This window comes from Megascapheus bottae, chromosome 16 (genome assembly GCF_031878675.1).
Source record: "Megascapheus bottae isolate mThoBot1 chromosome 16, mThoBot2.hap1, whole genome shotgun sequence".
NCBI classification, from domain to species: Eukaryota; Metazoa; Chordata; class Mammalia; order Rodentia; family Geomyidae; genus Megascapheus; species Megascapheus bottae.
Window position 1 is genome coordinate 1,033,359 of NC_143524.1, and position 17,967 is coordinate 1,051,325.

General features: G+C 62.9%; 1 protein-coding gene across 11 annotated transcripts in view; it reads left to right on the forward strand.

Annotated features, from left to right (window-relative positions):
- The window catches only part of Brsk2 (BR serine/threonine kinase 2), a 61,849-nt gene extending 45,348 nt beyond the window's left edge, over nucleotides 1–16,501 (forward strand). For 2 of the 11 annotated variants that reach the window (XM_090347126.1, XM_090347132.1), the window contains 9 exons: nucleotides 4,752–4,817; nucleotides 6,393–6,453; nucleotides 7,173–7,380; nucleotides 7,736–7,784; nucleotides 10,073–10,196; nucleotides 11,874–12,054; nucleotides 12,858–12,947; nucleotides 14,475–14,522; nucleotides 15,987–16,204. In XM_090347126.1, coding sequence (XP_090203252.1) covers nucleotides 4,752–4,817; nucleotides 6,393–6,453; nucleotides 7,173–7,380; nucleotides 7,736–7,784; nucleotides 10,073–10,196; nucleotides 11,874–12,054; nucleotides 12,858–12,947; nucleotides 14,475–14,522; nucleotides 15,987–16,204 — 1,045 coding nt within the window. Of the gene's footprint in view, nucleotides 1–4,751; nucleotides 4,818–6,392; nucleotides 6,454–7,172; nucleotides 7,381–7,735; nucleotides 7,785–10,072; nucleotides 10,197–11,873; nucleotides 12,055–12,857; nucleotides 12,948–13,127; nucleotides 13,223–14,474; nucleotides 14,523–15,986; nucleotides 16,205–16,413 lie in introns of those variants that run through there. The other 9 variants (XR_016538000.1, XR_016537999.1, XR_016538001.1 and 6 more) reach the window with 9 other exon arrangements.
- The last annotated feature ends 1,466 nt before the right edge of the window (nucleotides 16,502–17,967 follow it).

Sequence of the window (17,967 nt, forward strand, 5' to 3'; positions counted from 1 at the left end):
GACTGGACTGGACTGAGATGAGCTGGATGAGTAGACTGGACTCGACTGAGATGAGCTGGATGGGTAGACTGGACTGGACTGAGATGAGCTGGATGGTTAGACTGGACTGGACTGAGATGATCTGGATGAATAGACTGGACTGGACTGAGATGAGCTGGATGAGTAGACTGGACTAGACTGGACTGAGATGAGCTGGATGAGTGGACTGAACTGGACTGAGATGAGCTGAATGGGTAGACTGAACTGGACTGGACTGGACTGAGATGAGCTGGATGAATAGACTGGACTGGACTGGACTGAGATGAGCTGGATGAGTAGACTGGACTCGACTGAGATGAGTTGGATGGGTAGACTGGACTGGACTGAGATGATCTGGATGAATAGACAGGACTGGACTGAGATGAGCTGGATGAGTGGACTGGACTGGACTGAGATGAGCTGGATGAGTGGACTGGACTGGACTGAGATGAGCTGGATGAGTAGACTGGACTGAACTGAGATGAGCTGGATGTGTAGACTGGACTGGACTTAGATGAGCTGGATGAGTACACTGGACTGGACTGAAATGAGCTGGATGGTTAGACTGGACTGGACTGAGATGATCTGGATGAATAGACTGGACTGGACTGAGACGAGCTGGATGAGTAGACTGGACTGGACTGGACTGAGATGAGCTGGATGAGTGGACTGGACTGGACTGAGATGCACTGAATGGGTAGACTGAACTGGACTGGACTTGACTGAGATGAGCTGGATGAGTAGACTGGACTGGACTGGACTGAGATGAGCTGGATGAGTAGACTGGACTCGACTGAGATGAGCTGGATGGGTAGACTGGACTGGACTGAGATGAGCTGGATGTTTAGACTGGACTGGACTGAGATGATCTGGATGAATAGACTGGACTGGACTGAGATGAGCTGGATGGGTAGACTGGACTGGACTGGACTGAGATGGGCTGGATGAGTGGACTGGACTGGACTGAGATGAGCTGGATGACTGGACTGGACTGGAGTGAGGTGAGCTGGATGAGTAGACTGGACTGCACTGAGATGAGCTGGATGAGTAGACTGGACTGGACTCAGATTAGCTGGATGGGTAGACTGGACTTGACTGAGATGATCTGGATGAATAGACTGGGCTGGACTGAGATGAGCTGGATGTGTAGACTGGACTGGACTGGACTGGACTGAGATGAGCTGGATGAGTAGACTGGACTCGACTGAGATGAGCTGGATGTGTGGACTAGACTGGACTGGACTGAGATGAGCTGGATGAGTAGACTGGACTGGAGTGAGATGAGCTGGATGAGTAGACTGGACTGGACTAGCTGTGCTGGACTGAGATGAGCTGGATGAGTGGACTGGACTGGACTGGACTGAGATGAGCTGCACAGAGATGAGCTTGATGAGTAGACTGGACTGGACTGAGATTAGCTGGATGAGTAGACTGGACTGGACTGAGACGAGGTGGATGTGTAGACTGGACTGGACTGGACTGGACTGAGATGAGCTGGATGAGTAGACTGGACTCGACTGAGATGAGCTGGATGTGTGGACTGGACTGGACTGGACTGAGATGACCTGATGAGTAGACTGGACTGGACTAAGATGACCTGGATGGTAGACTGGACTGGAGTGGACTGGAGTGAGATGAGCTGGATGAGTAGACTGGACTGGACTGGACTGGACTGAGATTAGCTGGATGAGTAGACTGGACTGGACTGAGATGAGCTGGATGGGTAGACTTGACTGGACTGAGATGAGCTGGATGGGTAGACTGGACTGGATTGAGATGAGCTGGATGGGTAGACTGGACTGGACTGGACTGAGATGGGCTCGATGAGTGGACTGGACTGGACTGAGATGAGCTGGATGACTCGACTGGACTGGACTGAGATGAGCTGGATGGGTAGACTGGACTGGACTGAGATGATCTGGATGAATAGACTGGACTGGACTGAGATGAGCTGGATGTGTAGACTGGACTGGACTGGACTGGACTGAGATGAGCTGGATGGTTAGACTGGACTGGACTGAGATGATCTGGATGAATAGACTGGACTGAACTGAGATGGGCTGGATGAGTAGACTGGACTGGACTGGACTGAGATGAGCTGGATGACTGGAATGGACTGGACTGAGATGAGGTGGTTGAATAAACTGGACTGGACTGAGATGAGCTGGATGAGTAGACTGGACTGGATTCAGCTGGGCTAGATGAGTAGACTGGACTGGACTGAGAAGAGCTGGATGAGTAGACCGAACTGGACTGAGACGAGCTGGATGAGTAGACTGGACTGGACTGAGATGAGCTGGATGAGTAGACTGGACTGGACTGGACTGAGATGAGCTGGATGAGTGGACTGGACTGAGATGAGCTGGATGAGTAGACTGGACTGGACTCAGCTGGGCTGGATGAGTAGACTGGACTGGACTCAGCTGGGCTGGACTGAGCGGGAGTGGACCATGCTAAGTGAACTGGATTGCAGTGGACTGAGCTGGGCTGGTCTGGGCTGGACTGGGATACACAGAACTGTCCAGCGTGGTCAGAGCCACCTGCCTCTCTCGGGCTTCTCTGATGCTAGTGGTGGTGGTCTAGTGGCCAGCCGCAGCGTTTTAGGGGGATGCAGGTCCAAGCTGTCCCCACAGGCCCCTGAGAGGGAAGCGCACGGGGACCTGTGGGGCCTGAACTGGCGCCGGGTGGGCGGGGGCTATAAGGCTCAGATCATTCTGCTGGACTCAGCTTTTCAGGAAGCCCCAGCTTTCCGGGGCAGGGGGCGCCGTGTGTGTATCTCGGCCATCTGGGCCTGGCCTGGAGCCTGACAAGTCCCCGCAGCCCCCGCCACAACCGAGGGATTAGAAAGGGGAGGCAGGAGGAGCCAGGGGCGGCTGGGTGTCCTTGTCCTTAAGCGGCACTGCCCAGGCCTGACCTGGCGTGGACTGTCCATCTGCTGGCTCACAGGGCGGTGCAGGCTTCCCTGCCCTTGGGCCTCTTCTCTCACAGCCAGCTCCTGCTCACTTTGTCCTGGCCCTGGGCTGGGACAGCAAGGGCCCTGCTGGCCGTCCTGTCACCCTGACTCTTCGTGGGATGGGGCCTCCCTCCACCACCCCCACACTGCCTCCTGCCTCGCCTCCTCCATCACCCGGCTCAACCGTGCTCCCCTTCCCACCCACGTGTTCCCCTTTCCCACTCTCGTGGCCTGCGTGCTCCCGTGCTCCCCCTTCCCACTCTCGTGGCCTGAGTGCTCCGGTGCTCCCCCTTTGCGCTCTCGTTGCCTGAGTGCTCCCATACTCCCCCTTCCGGCTCTCGCGGCCTGAGTGCTCCCGTGCTCCCCCTTCCGGCTCTCATAACCTGAGTGCTCCCGTGCTCCCCCTTCCCACTCTCGTGGCCTGAGTGCTCCCGTGCTCCCCCTTCCGGCTCTCGTGGTCTGAGTGCTCCCATGCTCCCCCTTCCCACTCGTGTAGCCTGAGTGCTCCCGTGCTCCCCCTTTCTGGCTCTTGTGGCCTGAGTGCTCCCGTGCTCCCCCTTCTGGCTCTCATGGCCTGCGTGCTCCCGTGCTCCCCCTTCCCGCTCTCGTAGCCTGAGTGCTCCCGTGCTCCCCTTTCTGGCTCTCGTGGTCTGAGTGCTCCCCCTTCCTACTCTCGTGGCCTGAGTGCTCCCGTGCTCCCCCTTCCCACTCTCGTAGCCTGAGTGCTCTCGTGCTCCCCTTTCTGGCTTTGTGGCCTGAGTGCTCCCTTGCTCCCCCTTCCCATTCTCATGGCCTAAGTGCTCTCGTGCTCCCCCTTCTAGTTCTCATGGCCTGCGTGCTCCCGTGCTCCCCCTTCCCACTCGCGTAGCCTAAGTGCTCCCGTGCTCCCCCTTCCCACTCGCGTAGCCTAAGTGCTCCCGTGCTCCCCCTTCCAGCTCTCGTGGCCTGAGTGCTCCCGTGCTCCCCCTTCCCACTCGTGTAGCCTGAGTGCTCCCGTGCTCCCCCTTTCTGGCTCTTGTGGCCTGAGTGCTCCCATGCTCCCCCTTCCCACACTCATGACCTGCGTGCTCCCGTGCTCCCCCTTCCCACTCTCGTAGCCTGAGTGCTCCCGTGCTCCCCTTTCTGGTTCTTGTGGCCTGAGTGCTCCCGTGCTCCCCCTTCTGGCTCTTGTGGCCTGAGTGCTCCCATGCTTCCCCTTCTGGCTCTTGTGGCCTGAGTGCTCCCGTGCTCCCCCTTCCCGCTTTCATGACCTGCGTGCTCCCGTGCTCCCCCTTCCCACTCTCATGGCCTGAGTGCTCTCGTGCTCCCCCTTCCCGCTCTCGTGGCTTGAGTGCTCCCGTGCTCCCCCTTCCGGCTCTCATGGCCTCTGTGAGCTGGTGTTCCGCTTCCTGCTCTCGTGGCCTGTGTGGGACTCCCAGCTTCTGGCCTGCTTCCACCTTCTGCCGTGGGATAACCCTGGGGGCTGCTGGCACACCCCAGCCTGCTTCTGCTTCTGGCTTGGCCACCTGCCCTCAGCCACGGCTGCTAGTGGGACCGGAGGGCCCTGTGGGTGGGGGCGGCTAGCTGCCTTGTCCTCGAGGCCCCGTGCTGGGCGTGCTGTCTCCAGCCCTCCCTCTCTTGTCTCTGTGCTGGCCTGGGTCAGCGGGCATGCTCTGTGGACCGTGTGGAGGTCTTCCTGGTGAGTCTGGGTACAGTGCGCCTGGCCACGGTGGGCCCGGCCGCTGACCCGTGTGTGGGGCCACGGCAGTAACTCTGTTTTCTCGCTTTGTTCCTGCTGTAGTAAAGCAGTGTTCAGTAAAAGCCTGGATATCGCTGAAGCCCACCCCCAATTCAGCAAAGAAGACAGGTATACACCTTGTACGCCTCGCCCTCGCCCCGCCCTCCGGCCCCAGCGTGCGGCCCGGCGGCCCTTCTCGCCCTCCTCATCCACTGCCAGGGCTGAGGCTAAGACCCAGGTTCCAGGCCGGGCCATGGGCTGCACCCTGTGGCTCACATCGGCCCTGCAGGGCCTTGCTCTCCTTCCTTCCCGGGGTCCCACCTGTGACGAAAGGCATGCTGCCCCCTGCTGGCCCCCTCTGTCCAGCGGGCCTTGTGGGTCCTGGCTAGGGCCAGCTGGCCAAAGCTGATGTGGATCTGCCTGTGCCCCTGGCAGGCACAGCAGATGGCAGCGGGAACCGGGGTGGGCAGCCACAGGCGGGGCTGCTGCCAGGAGCGCCGGCTCTCTGGTCAGGCCCAGCTCAGAGGAACCATGCTACAGCACCCTCCTCTGCCCCTCCTCCTGTCCACACCCCACCCTGGAGGTCCCCAGGGCTGGCGCTGTCGTTCCCGTGCTCAGAGTGCGAGCTTGCATTGAGCTGCTTGAAGCCAGACAGGAAGCCATGTGCGGTGCCTCGCTCCTCTGCTTCTCCCCGCTTTCCTTGAGCCCAGCCGGGGGCCGGGCCTTGCTTGTTTGTGTCTGCCTCCGCCAGCATGGCTGTCCCCACCCCTGATCCCCACCCCTGGTCCCTTCTCACGGCCCCGCCCCTCCCTGGCCTGGCCCAGGCACTGGGTCCCACGGCAATCAGATGGGGAAACAGAGCTCGTGGCCATGTGGCTTTACCCTCCAGTGCCCAGGTCCGGTGCCCAGAAACCAAGTGAGGGGCACGATGGCTCCAGGTGCACCCACCGCCCCTGCCCGCTGCTCCCAGCCCAGCGGCCAGGCCGTGTGCAGGCCGAGAGAGCCCTGGTGGCAAGTCGGGTGGCCAGGGAGCAGGCTGGGAGGCGGGGCTGTGTGGGTGGTCTGTTGGTCTTCCTCCTCCTCTTTTGTGGCACTTTGTGGCTCCTCCAAGAATGGCGGTTCTGCTGCCTAGGGGTGAAGTGGCATCTGTGTCCACTCTTGTGACGAAGTGAAGGTGGTCCCAGGTGGGGTCATACCTGTGTCTGGTGGACACAGCCCTTGGCCGTCCCCAGGACTGGTAGAAAGAGGGCTGGGGCAGCCCAGACAGCGCTGGGGGCATCTGTGGACGTGGAGGGTTGGCCTGGTGGCCAGCTGCCACCCAGAGGCACGGTGACCACTCAGTCCTGGAGAGGACAGATTTGGGTATCAGGGACAGGAAATGAGCCCAGCATGGGGCCCGGCCTGGCCCGGGCTGGGTCTGATCGCAGAGCCTGCCTTGCTCCTCCTCCACCCGTCCACCTTCCAGGCCCGGGCACCTCGCGCGGGCCGAGCCCAGGGCCTCATGGGAGCTCCCAGGAGGCAGGCGGAACCTGCCCAGTGGAGCTGCACTGGTGGGCGAGATCCCAGGATGACCCTCCTGGAGTCCCAGGCATGATGGACAGGCACCAGCAAGCCGAGGCTCTGGTCAGGTCCAGAGCCTCCCGGAGGGCCAGGTGGGGGACCTGGAGCCCCGCTCACACGTCCCCGCTCTGCTCTGCACCCCAGGTCTCGGTCCATCAGTGGCGCCTCCTCTGGCCTCTCCACCAGCCCGCTCAGCAGCCCCCGGGTGAGTGATGACCCCTCGCTCCTCCGGCCACGGGGCTGGTGTGCCCTGCCCTCAGAGCGGCCTGCGAGGCCTCGTGTGCCAGGGTGGGGACAGGCCCTGCGGACCTGGCGCACGGCCCCCCAGCCGGGGCCGGGCCCCGTGGCTGCCGCTCTGCTGCTTGGGCCGTCCTCGCTAACCGCACTTCTGTTTTGTGTTTGTTTTCTTGTGTGTCACTTGTTTTCTTTTGTGGCAAACCCGCCCCTGGCTGCCCCTTCGGGTCCTGCTTGCACGCCTCTCTGATCCCTGCTTCTGTGTGTGCATGTGGGGGGGGGGGTGCCCGGTCAATCCGCCTGCTCGCTCGCTCGCTCTCTGTGCCCCTGTAGCCGATTAGAAAGTTTGTCCTGCCCCCTGCACCCCCCTTCGTGGCCTGCCCCCCGGCCACCTCCCTGGAGCCCGAAGCTTGGCGGAGCGCCTCGCGGCCTGGACACCTCCTCCCTCCACAGGCCGCCCCGCGGCCCAACCCCAAGACCCAGACTTTGCCGTGCAAGGCCAAGCTGACCAACAGGCCGCTTCAGGGCGCCAGGTCCAACCCGCTGCCGGCCTGCACCCAGGCCCAGCCTCCTGGGGCCAGCCTTGGCTCCCTGCTGGCCCCGGCCCCTGCCCCCCCCACCCTGCCGGCCACCGCCCGGCCCCAGCTCACCGGGACTGAACCAAACACCACGTCTGTCCCCACCATACAGGTGACCCCTCACCCCTCACCAAGGGGCAGTCCCCTCCCCACCCCCAAGGGGACGCCCGTCCACACGCCAAAGGAGAGCCCGGCAGGCACGCCCAACCCCACCCCGCCGTCCAGCCCCAGTGTCGGAGGGGTACCCTGGCGGACCCGGCTAAATTCCATCAAGAACAGTTTCCTGGGCTCGCCCCGTTTCCACCGCCGGAAACTGCAAGGTGGGTGCCAGCGCCGGCCCCACCTCTGCCCTCCAGCCCTCCTGCCTGACCCCCTGCCTTGAAGGCCATTCTGCCAGAAGTGGGGGCAGCAGCTGTGTCCACCAAGGCCTGACAGATGGCTGGGAAGTCCCCAGGGCCACAGGGCCTGGCCTGTGTGGATGCATGGCCCTGCCTTGAATACCAAGTTCCAGGATACTTCTCTGCCTGGCTGGGGTCTGGGTCTGGCCAGGCTTCAGCACCAGGACCCAGACAGCTCCCCCTGCAGGGGTGGGGCAGGGCGGGGGGCTGGGGGGAGCGGGGCACCTCCTGGTGGGAAGAAGGAGCCCCTGACTTCTCTCTCCCTTCTTTCCTGCAGTCCCAACGCCCGAGGAAATGTCCAACCTGACCCCTGAGTCCTCTCCAGAGTAAGTTGTTGTTTTGCTCGGGCGTGGCAGGGCGGGCCGGGGGCTGGCAGGACCCTTCCCACAACCGGAAGCTTCCACCCGAGGGGTTTTCTCCAGAGGCCTTGGCTGGCCTCCATTGGTTCCACCCAGAGCCAGCCTCCCCTGGTCTACTGGTTCCAGCCACAGCCTTGCTCAGAAGTCACAGACAGCCAGGAGACGTGAGGCTAACTAAAGGCAGCCGGGCTCGCTGCACTTCTGCGGGCCCAGAGGATGGAAGAGGCTGGAAGAGGGCAGCTGTGAGCCCAGAAGGAACTCAGCTGGGCCGGTGTGCTTGGTGGCTATGCAGCAGAGGTGGTCTTGGCAGAGGCTGGGACAGACAGCGGCGGGCCCAGCCCAGTGCCTACTGAGCCCTCAGCTCAAGGGATAGAAGGAAGTCTGGGTGGAAGAGCTGCAGACACCAGTGCCCATTCTAGAAGGTGGCTAGGGGTAGAAATGCCCCGTCCAGTGCCCAGGCCCTCTCGGCCTTCTACCGTGGCCTCTGTCATTTGTGTCTGCATTTGCACCTATGAAAAGACCACAGAAGCCTTGCAGACCCCCTGCGCAGAGCAGCGCCGTGGGCAGCTGCTGGCAGATCAGCACACACGGATGAGTGCACGGCCCAGGCCTGCCTAGGTCAGGGTCGCTTCTGCCGGCGTCTCACACTGCCGCTATGTCTGGGGTTCCAGGTGCAGGAGCTTCTTTGCCTTGTTTTCTTGGTGACCATGGCATTTGAACCTGTTCTTACACAGGCACGTGGCTGGCCTTGGACCCTAACCCTGCTATTGAGGCTTCAGGTGTAGCAGGCAGACAGCTCTGGCTTGACATGAAGGCTTTCTGTCTTGGCTGGCCTCAAACCACAGATCCAGTCTCTGCGCCCAGGTGGCTGGGATTGCGTCAGCGGCTGTGGCCGCACGTGGCCCTTTCTCCCCTTTCCGGGTTTTGTAAACAGACTGTAATTACCCTACTCTTGGGGAAAGTAGAAAAGGGCATGGTTGCTTGAAGCAGCTAGATGCTCCGAGGGCCTTGTTCCTGCCAGGGCCTGCAGGAGCACAGCGACCCAGAGGCCAGCACATACCTTCCCCTGCTTCTCTGTGTGCTGACCTCCTGCTGCCCAACCCGGAGCCACAGCTGGGAGGGGTGGACGGGGTCCTTCCAGGACCCCCCCCTCCCTCCCCCCGTTCAGCCTATGTCAGGCTGCACATTGGTGCCCAGGCAGTCTCCGGGCTGCCGTCTCCCCGGCAGCCTGACCTTTCCTCCTTGGGCCTTCGGCAGGCAGGGCGGGGCCTACTTGAGCAGTCTTCAGGGCAGCCATCCATCAGACACGCCCGCTGCTGCAGCCGGGCTCCTGTGGTCCAGCCACGTGGACAGGCCACTCTGCCCAGGGCTGCGTCACCACTTAGGCTTCACCAGGATTTTTGGAAGCATGTTGCGCCCCAAAGTACAAGAAGCCCAGGGGGTTCTGATACGACATTGTGCCAGTGTGTCACTGGATCCAGCGTGAGCACCTCCAGACAGAGCTTTGCCACAAGAGGCTGTAGACAGCAGAAGTGTGGGGCCGGGCTCGCTGCCACTGCACAGGCCTGCCACAGAGCTCAACAGCTCCAGAAACAGACCTGGAAAAGGCCAGAAACTGAGCGGCCGGAAGAATCCTCCACCACACCTTGGGTCAGAATGGGCTGGGCTGAGAATGAACCCCTTTCCAAGACCCCAGGTGCTGCAGGTTGAGGTTTCCGTCGATGCTGCCTGTGCGCCAAGAGGCTTGGAGGGGCAGGCACACAGCCGCTCCACCGTGGCGTCCACACCGGCTGGGCATGTTCCATCCTCTGCAGGGGACAGGGCTCCGTAAACAAAGGGCGTTGTGACCTAGGAGACAGTGGGGAGTGGACAGATGGCTGTGGGGTAGGGGCTAGCAGCTGAGGCTGGCTGGGCAGCAGGGGGCAGCGGCAGACTGGCTCCAGCCATGTTCTGTGTCAAGCTGAGAACGCAAATCCCCTGTCAGGTACAGGGGTACACACTCTGGTTCAGGGTTTGGGGGCAGGAAGTGACTGAGCAGGCTCTTCCCAGCGGACCTGGGGGCTCTAAGGGTCCCTGTTTCATAGGGGGGCTTCATCAACTGGGGGGCGGGGTATTGGCCTGTTCTTGCCCTGTCTGTGTCTGCTCTCAGGCGAGGCTTGGGTCGTTCCTGCCTGCACAGGTGGGCAGCGCAGGGCCTGTCCTCTGGGAGGGACTGGACCCCACACCCTGGTCCTTGTGTCCTCTGCCCTGCCCAGACTGGCCAAGAAATCCTGGTTCGGGAACTTCCTCAGCCTGGAGAAGGAAGAGCAGATCTTCGCTGTCATCAAGAACAAGCCCCTCAGCTCCATCAAGGCGGACATCGTGCACGCCTTTCTGTCGGTGAGGCCACGGGGAGGGGCGGGAGCCCCTGGCCACGGCCCTGCAGGCCCTGCACGCAGCGGAGGCAGGGGTCTGCCTTGGGCGCCGGCCGGAGGGCCACCTGCCGCTGCCTGGGCCCACCCGCCTCCTAGAAAGCACTGCCCACCCAGGCACTTGCCTGTAGGACGCGTGTGCCACCCACAGGGCAGGGAGCTGGCGAGGAGCTAGAGGGGGCTCTGGGGGTAACATCACCTTGCCAAGGGACAGTGGGCCTGGGCTGTGACCCTGAGGATCTGCAGAAGGCAATCTGAGGTCAGACCCTGTTTCCTGAGTCTTGAACTCAGAGCCTGGGTGCTGTCCCTGAGCTTTGTGGCTCAAGTCTAGAACACTACCCCTCGAACCACAGCTCTACTTTGAGCTTTTTGGAGGGTGATGGAGATGAGTCTCGTGGACTTTCCTGCCTTGAACAGTGATCCTCCGGTTTCAGCCTCCTGTAGCTAGGATTTCAGGTGCAAGCCAGTGGTCCTGTCTGCCTGTTTATCTCAGGGCCTCCAGGCTCACAGAGTTGTACCTGCCCAACAGGTATGCCTGCAGAGGCCAGTCATCAGTGAGGGCCAGGCCTAGACTTGGGATGGGTTTCATATTCTGAGTTCTGAAGACCAGGAAGGCTTCAGAGACCGGAATAGAGACTTACCAGCACACGAGATCCCTGCCACCGCGGAGGGGGCCGGTGTCAGTGTGGCCTGCCCAGGCCTGCCCCTTCCCAGGACCTCAGCAAGCTGACATGTGGTACAGGGGTGGCTGGACACTCACAGGCCACTACCAAACCCAGGGTCCACCACAGGTGTCTCACACCCCAGCTCTGTGAGCACAAACTCCCCGGCCCGGTTGCACATAGGCGCCTTGTCCTGTTGTACCTGCAGGCCCCTCTCCCCTGGGGCCTTGTCCTGTTGTACCTGCAGGCCCCTCTCCCCTGGGGCCTTGTCCTATTGTACCTGCAGGCCCCTCTCCCCCAGGCCTTGTCCTGTTGTATCTACAGGCCCCTCTCCCCCCTTGTCCTGTTGTACCTGCAGGCCTTTCTCCCCTGGGGTCTTGTCCTGTTGTACCTGCAGGCCCCTCTCCCTCCTTGTCCTGTTTTACCTGCAGGCCCCTCTCCCCTGGGGCCTTGTCCTGTTTTACCTGCAGGCCCCTCTCCCCTGGGGCCTCTCAGTCCAGGATTGGGCTCAGGTGAGCAGCCATTTGAGGTCTAGAACAGCTGTGAAATGTGCCAGGGCCGAAGGTGATAGAGGAGACTGTCCAGTGTGGTCAGTGCTCGGGTCAGCCGCGGACACAGCCCCCATGGGGCCTCATGACCCGGTCCTGAGTTACCAGGCTGGCCCGGGGCTGGGCCTGGCCTCATGCCCTGGGGTGCCAGGGTCTGCTGCCCGGCACCTCACGACCCGGGCCTGGTGCTGCCCGAGCGCCCACATGGCCGAGCGGCAGGACCCGGTGTGTGCCAGGGAAGAGTCCTGCCCTGCCCAGGGCAGGCGTGATGCCCTCTCATCCCACCACCACCCTGGTGTGCCTTGCCCTCCTGCCAGCCCTGCAAGGGCTCCTAAGTCCACATAGCCGCCCCAGCTCGCAGCTCAGATCCGAGGAGGCCGGGCCGGCTGGGACAGGAGCGGAACCCGGCTAACCCCCCCCCACACACACACACAGATTCCCAGCCTCAGCCACAGCGTGGTCTCCCAGACCAGCTTCCGGGCCGAGTACAAGGCCACGGGGGGCCCCGCCGTGTTCCAGAAGCCAGTCAAGTTCCAAGTGGACATCACCTACAGCGAGGGCGGCGAGGCCCACAAGGAGAACGGCATCTACTCCGTGACCTTCACGCTGCTTTCAGGTGAGCCCCGGTGCTTGGCTCTCCTGTCCCCTCCTGAGCCCGACGCCCCTGCCTCCTGACCCCTCCCCTCCTGAGCCTGACACCCCTGCCTCCTGACCCCTCCCCTCCTGAGCCTGACACCCCTGCCCCCTGACCCCTCCCCTCCTGAGCCTGACGCCCCTGCCTCCTGACCCCCTCCTGAGCCTGATGCCCCTGCCTCCTGACCACTCCCCTCCTGACACCCCTGCCTCCTGACCCCACCCCTCCTGAGCCTGACACCCCTGCCCCCTGACCCCTCCCCTCCTGAGCCTGACACCCCTGCCTCCTGACCCCTCCCCTCCTGAGCCTGACGCCCCTGCCTCCTGACCCCTCCCCTCCTGAGCCTGACACCCCTGCCTCCTGACCCCTCCCCTCCTGAGCCTGACACCCCTGCCTCCTGACCCCTCCCCTCCTGAGCCTGACACCCCTGCCTCCTGACCCCTCCCCTCCTGAGCCTGACACCCCTGCCCCCTGACCCCTCCCCTCCTGAGCCTGACGCCCCTGCCTCCTGACCCCCTCCTGAGCCTGATGCCCCTGCCTCCTGACCACTCCCCTCCTGACACCCCTGCCCCCTGACCCCTCCCCTCCTGAGCCTGACACCCCTGCCTCCTGACCCCTCCCCTCCTGAGCCTGACGCCCCTGCCTCCTGACCCCCTCCTGAGCCTGATGCCCCTGCCTCCTGACCACTCCCCTCCTGACGCCCCTGCCTCCTGACCCCCTCCTGAGCCCGACGCCCCTGCCTCCTGACCCCTCCCTCCTGAGCCTGACGCCCCTGCGTCCCGCAGGCCCCAGCCGCCGCTTCAAGAGGGTGGTGGAGACCATCCAGGCCCAGCTGCTGAGCACCCACGAGCAGCCCTCAGCCCAGCACTTGTCAGGTGAGGGGGCAGTGAGGCCCCGAGGCTCCGAGCGGGCCTGGCCGCGGGGTGTGGATGGGTGGGGTGAGGACAGAGCCGATGCCGCCTGCCTGTGCTGGGCCGCGCTGCCCGCAGGGATGAGAGCTTTTTCCGGGCGCCGCGGGTGGCCGCACACTGAAAGGCACCTCTTGTCCACCGTAGAACCGCCCCCGCCAGCGCCAGGACTGAGCTGGGGCGCTGGGCTTAAGGGCCAGAAGGTGGCCACCAGCTACGAGAGTAGCCTCTGACGCTGGCAGGTAAGGTGCCCGGCCCGCTGCCGGGGCGGGAGGGGCCGTGGGCAGGGCTCCAGCCAGAGCCAGGCTGGCCCCGAGGTGACACTGCCTGCCCTCTCCTCTGCCGTGGCCCAGCACGGAGGCAGGTGGACGTGGGCCAGGGCCAGCTCAGGGCCCGGGAGCCAGGGCCTGCCGCCCAGGGCGTCCTACTCCTGGCAGCAGCAGAGGGCCGAGGCCTCCCTCAGGCCCGCAGCACGGCACCCAGGGCCGGGGCACCAGGCCGCGGGGCGCATGGCAGGAGAGGTGAAGCCTGAGGCTGGGTGCCTGCACACGTCCGAACCTCTGTGCCCCAGGGAGTCCCTGGTCAGGGGTGTGCATGGGGTGAGGCAGTGTCCAGCCTGTGGACCCCACGGCCAGAAGCTCTGTAGGGCCATGGCCCGGCCAGCCCCCACGGCAGGGGTCCCGGAGGGCCTGTCCTCCCATCCTCATCCCATCCTCATTCCATCCGTGTGTGCCAGGGCAGGGGCGGGCGGCGCCCTGGGCTGGGGAGGCCCGTCAGCCGGGCCTGCTTTGCCCTCTGGGGGTCCAGGTCTCCATCTTAGAGCAGAGGAAGACTGGAGCCCGAAGCCAGGGAGCAGCCGCAGGGCTGTGGAGCCCGCGGGGAGGAGAGGCCCAGCCAGTGACTCGCAGGGCCCCTCAGGGCCCATGCCCTGCCCAGTGCCAGCTCCCAGGAGTCAGTGAAGGAGCCCCCTGTGTGCCTGCCCTGCCAGGCCTGGCTCTGCTGAGCCGTCGTCCAGCTGGGCGCCTGCTCTTGGCCCTGGCCGTTCCCTCGTGGACCTGGGGAGCTGTCCAGACTGGTCCCGCAGATCTCCCGAGGCCTAGCCTCCTGCACCCTGGACGCAGGGCCCGCGTCAAACAGGGCCTCTGGCAGCACTGGCAGCTGGCGTCCAGCAGAGGGCGTGGAGCACGAAGGGCACCAAGAGTCACTGAGGGCAGGTGGGAGTCAGTCAGCAGGCGGGGCACCCGCTAGACAGGCGGCCACCCCGAGGAGACGTGGGTCCCGCACTGTGCTTGTCCTTAGCCTGGGAACGAAGCTGCCTCCAGGCCTCCAGCTCTGAGCAGGCCCTGCACGGGGGCCCCACCGCGTGGACTCTGTCCACTCCTGGCTCTACCCCTCTCTGTGGCCTGCCGCTCCAGTGGCTGCCTGAGGATTGAGAGTGGGCGGGCAGCCTTTTTCACTCTCTCCCTCCCTCCTTTTCTCCATTCTGTGCTCCAGACACCACTAACTGTATGGAAATGATGACGGGGCGGCTTTCCAAATGTGGTAAGAATCCCCACGCTCACCTGGCACCGGCACCTGCACCGCACAGCTCCCCCTCAGCCCTGCCCGGCCCCTCTTCTGCCAAGAGCAGCCTCCATCACTCACCCCTTTCTGGCAGTCTTTGCCTATCCCACACCCAGGACCAGCTCCAGAGGGAACCCAAGGCCTAGGCAGGAATGGCCAGTAAGGGTCTCAAGAGTAGGCACTGAGCTGGCATCCAGGTGGTCTGCCCTGGGTCACTCCTAGCAGGGAGGGGAAGGGAGAGGAGAGAAGAGGGGCCTAGAGGGAGAGGAGAGGAGGGGCCTGGAGGGAGAGGAGAGGAGAGGAGGGGAAGGAGAGGAGAGGCCTGCAGTGCTCTGAGGGCAGGGAGAGGTCATCTGGAGGAGTGGAGAGTTTTATCTGGTTTTGGAGGTGTTTCTTTTCCTATCCTGGGGTTTGATTGAGGAGAGGAGCTTAAGTGGGCACCTCCCCAGAGGGGTGGTCCTCCCATTTTTGTCCCCTTTCTTCCTGCCCTCCAGGACCAGGAACCTAGACCTGGCTACCTGAACCAAGCCCCCTCACCCGCCCACCATGCCTGTCCATCCACCCATCCACCTACCCATCCATCTGCCTACCCATCCCCCCATCCATCCATACACCCACCCATCCCCCCATCCATCCATCCATCCATCCACCTACCCATCCCCCACCCATCCCCCATCCCCCCATCCATCTATACACCCACCCATCCATCACCCCATCCTCCATACACCCACTCACCCATCCCCCATCCATCCATCCGCCCACCCATCCATCCATCCACCCATCCATCCATTCACCCATCCATCTACCCATCTACCCTTCTACCCACCCATCCTCCCATCCATCCATCTATCCATCTACCCATCCACCTATCTACCCAACCATCCACCCTCCCATCCATCCACCCATCCTCCCATCCTCCCATCCACCCATCCATCCATCCATCGGTCCACCCATCTTATCTACCCATCTGCTGCTGAACCGTCCATGCTGGCCGGGCCGAGCTCTAGGCCTTGTGGAGGTGTGACAGGCACCTCTTCTCTGTCCTCTGCTGGGTGCTGCTCCAGCTTTCCCCTCCCCAAAGTGGCCTTGGGCGTCTTAGGCTGCTGCTTCCAGTTAGGGAATGAGCCAGATGCGGGCGGGCGGCGGGGGAGAGGCCTGACGGGGAGGCAAGGCCTCAGGCCTTGGGCAGGCCAGTTGAGGGGGTCTCCTGCTTGCCCCAGGCCTCAGCGTCCACGCTGCCCTGGCATGAGGGAGCCCACTGATCCTGCCACCCTGCTTGCCTGTCGGGCTCTGCACCCACCTCAAACCTCATCTCTTTCTTTTCCTCTCGTCAAGGCCCCTTCGTTCATTTGTGTGTTCTTTCTCTCCTTTCCCCCTCCCCCTCTCCTCCCTCCCTTTTTTTTCTTTTTCTCTCTTTTTTTGTCTTCTGTTCTGTGTACCCAGGCAGCCCATTGAGTAACTTCTTTGACGTAATTAAACAACTTTTTTCAGACGAGAAGAATGGGCAGGCGGCCCAAGCCCCCAGCACGCCGGCCAAGCGGAGTGCCCACGGCCCCTCGGGCGACTCCGTGGCCGCCGGCCCTGGAGGGGACGCCGCATACTGGCTGGGCAAGGACGCGGCCAGGACCGGGCCGCCCGCCGCCCGCCGCGAGCAGCCTTAGACCTAGCCCCTCCCCAGCGCAGCACTGACCGGGCCGCCGCCGCCGTCCGTGTGGACCTCGCCACACCGCCCGCTCAGACAGGCTCAAGCCAGGGAGGAAAGGAGAGCGGCAGCCGGCCAGCCTGGGTCTGCCCTGGCTCTCTTTTCTCTCTCTCGGTCTCTGTCTCTGCCTGTCTCTGATGACGTCGCTTGTTTCCGCTCTGATACCAGGAATTATCCCGAAAAGTTAACATGTCACCTCCACGAGGCCATCCTCTGCTCCATGCGGACGCTGGGGGACCGGCAGCTGCTGCAGACCTGCCCTCCATCCTGCTGCCTCTGCTGGGCACAGCAGCTGGCCCGCTGCCCACTGCTTCTGCCCACCCTTGGCAGCTCTCCCTGGCCCAGTGGAGGAGCACCTGGCTCCCCGAAGAAGCCTCCTCCGGTCCAGCTGACCCGGACTCCCAGAGACCCTCAGCAGGGACAACCTGCCCAGCGCCTCCTGGGGGGCAGTGGCGGGAGACGCCGCAAGACCGCGCGCCTGGCGGCCCCCTCGCCACCTCTCCCGTCTGCGCCCGGGGCCTCACCAGGCCGACTCCTGGCTCGTCTGCATCCCTTCCCGCTCCGCCTTGCTGGGAGGGCGGTGCTCCTGGCTCTTGACCATGCTCTCTGGCTGCGGTGGCACAGAGAGCCTGAACACAGCACAGCTGCGAGGCTGGCCAGGCTGGGGGCTGAGCCCAGATCAGTATTATTTATTTGCTCTTTTAATTTATTGAGTCTGTTTCTGTGTTCTCTGTTCAGGGAAGGGTCAGAAACAGCAGTGCCCTCTGTCTGTCCGTCTGTCTGTCCGTCCATCTGTCAGTCTGTTTGTATCGGGCAGGGTGGGTCTAGAGCCAAGGCACCCTTGGAGGAAAGCCGCCAGGGGCGGGGGCGCTGCGGCGCAGCACCGGCAAGCCACTGTCAACTTAAAGAATTCCTGCAAGCTATTTTTATAAACGTTTTTTCTTGGTTGTTTTTGGAAAGGGCGGGGGAGCTGCGGGGGCAGGGCGGGGTTGTGCTTGGCTCCCTGCTCCCGGTTATTTCTATATACATACATATACATATAGAGAGAGATATATATTTAAAGACCGACGCGGTGAGCCCTGCCCAGGTTCTGTTTTATTACTGCCTAGAAGCAGCTCCAGTTCCACGCGGGCCTAGGGTCCGGGCTGGGCGTCTTCCAGTTGTGGCTCCGCCTGCAGCCCCGCTGGTCAGCTGGGCGTGAAGGGGGGCTTGGGTTTGTGTCTCTGGGAGAGAAGGGTGAGGAGAAGCCCCAAGCTCCCACACACACGATGGCGGGGGCACCTTGGGGCTTTCTCTTTTTTAATTAAAATGAAAAAAAAGTCAAAAAAAAGGGGAAGCGCGGTGAGAGTCGGCAGTGCTCTGCTGCGCGTCCTGTGCCCGGTGGGGTGGACGCCGCCTCGGTGCCCGCTGGCCGCCAGGCAGACCCGCCTCGTCTCGCCCATCTCCGGCTTCCGTCTGTCCTGTTGTGTTGTTTGCCGGTGTAGGCCTCACGCTGGCGCCCAGTGCCGGGCATGACTGCAGGAGGCCAGGTGGCAGGTTTGATGCATGCCTCTGCTTCAGGCGTCCCCTCCCCGTCCTCTATAGATTTGAACACTTCTGTTCCATTAACCCTTGACCACAGGCTGGGGTACATGAGAAACACCCAACACCTGTGAGAGCAAAAGCCACGCGGTACACGAGGGAGGGGGACCCGAGGCAATACTCCGCCAGCTTCCTCTTTTG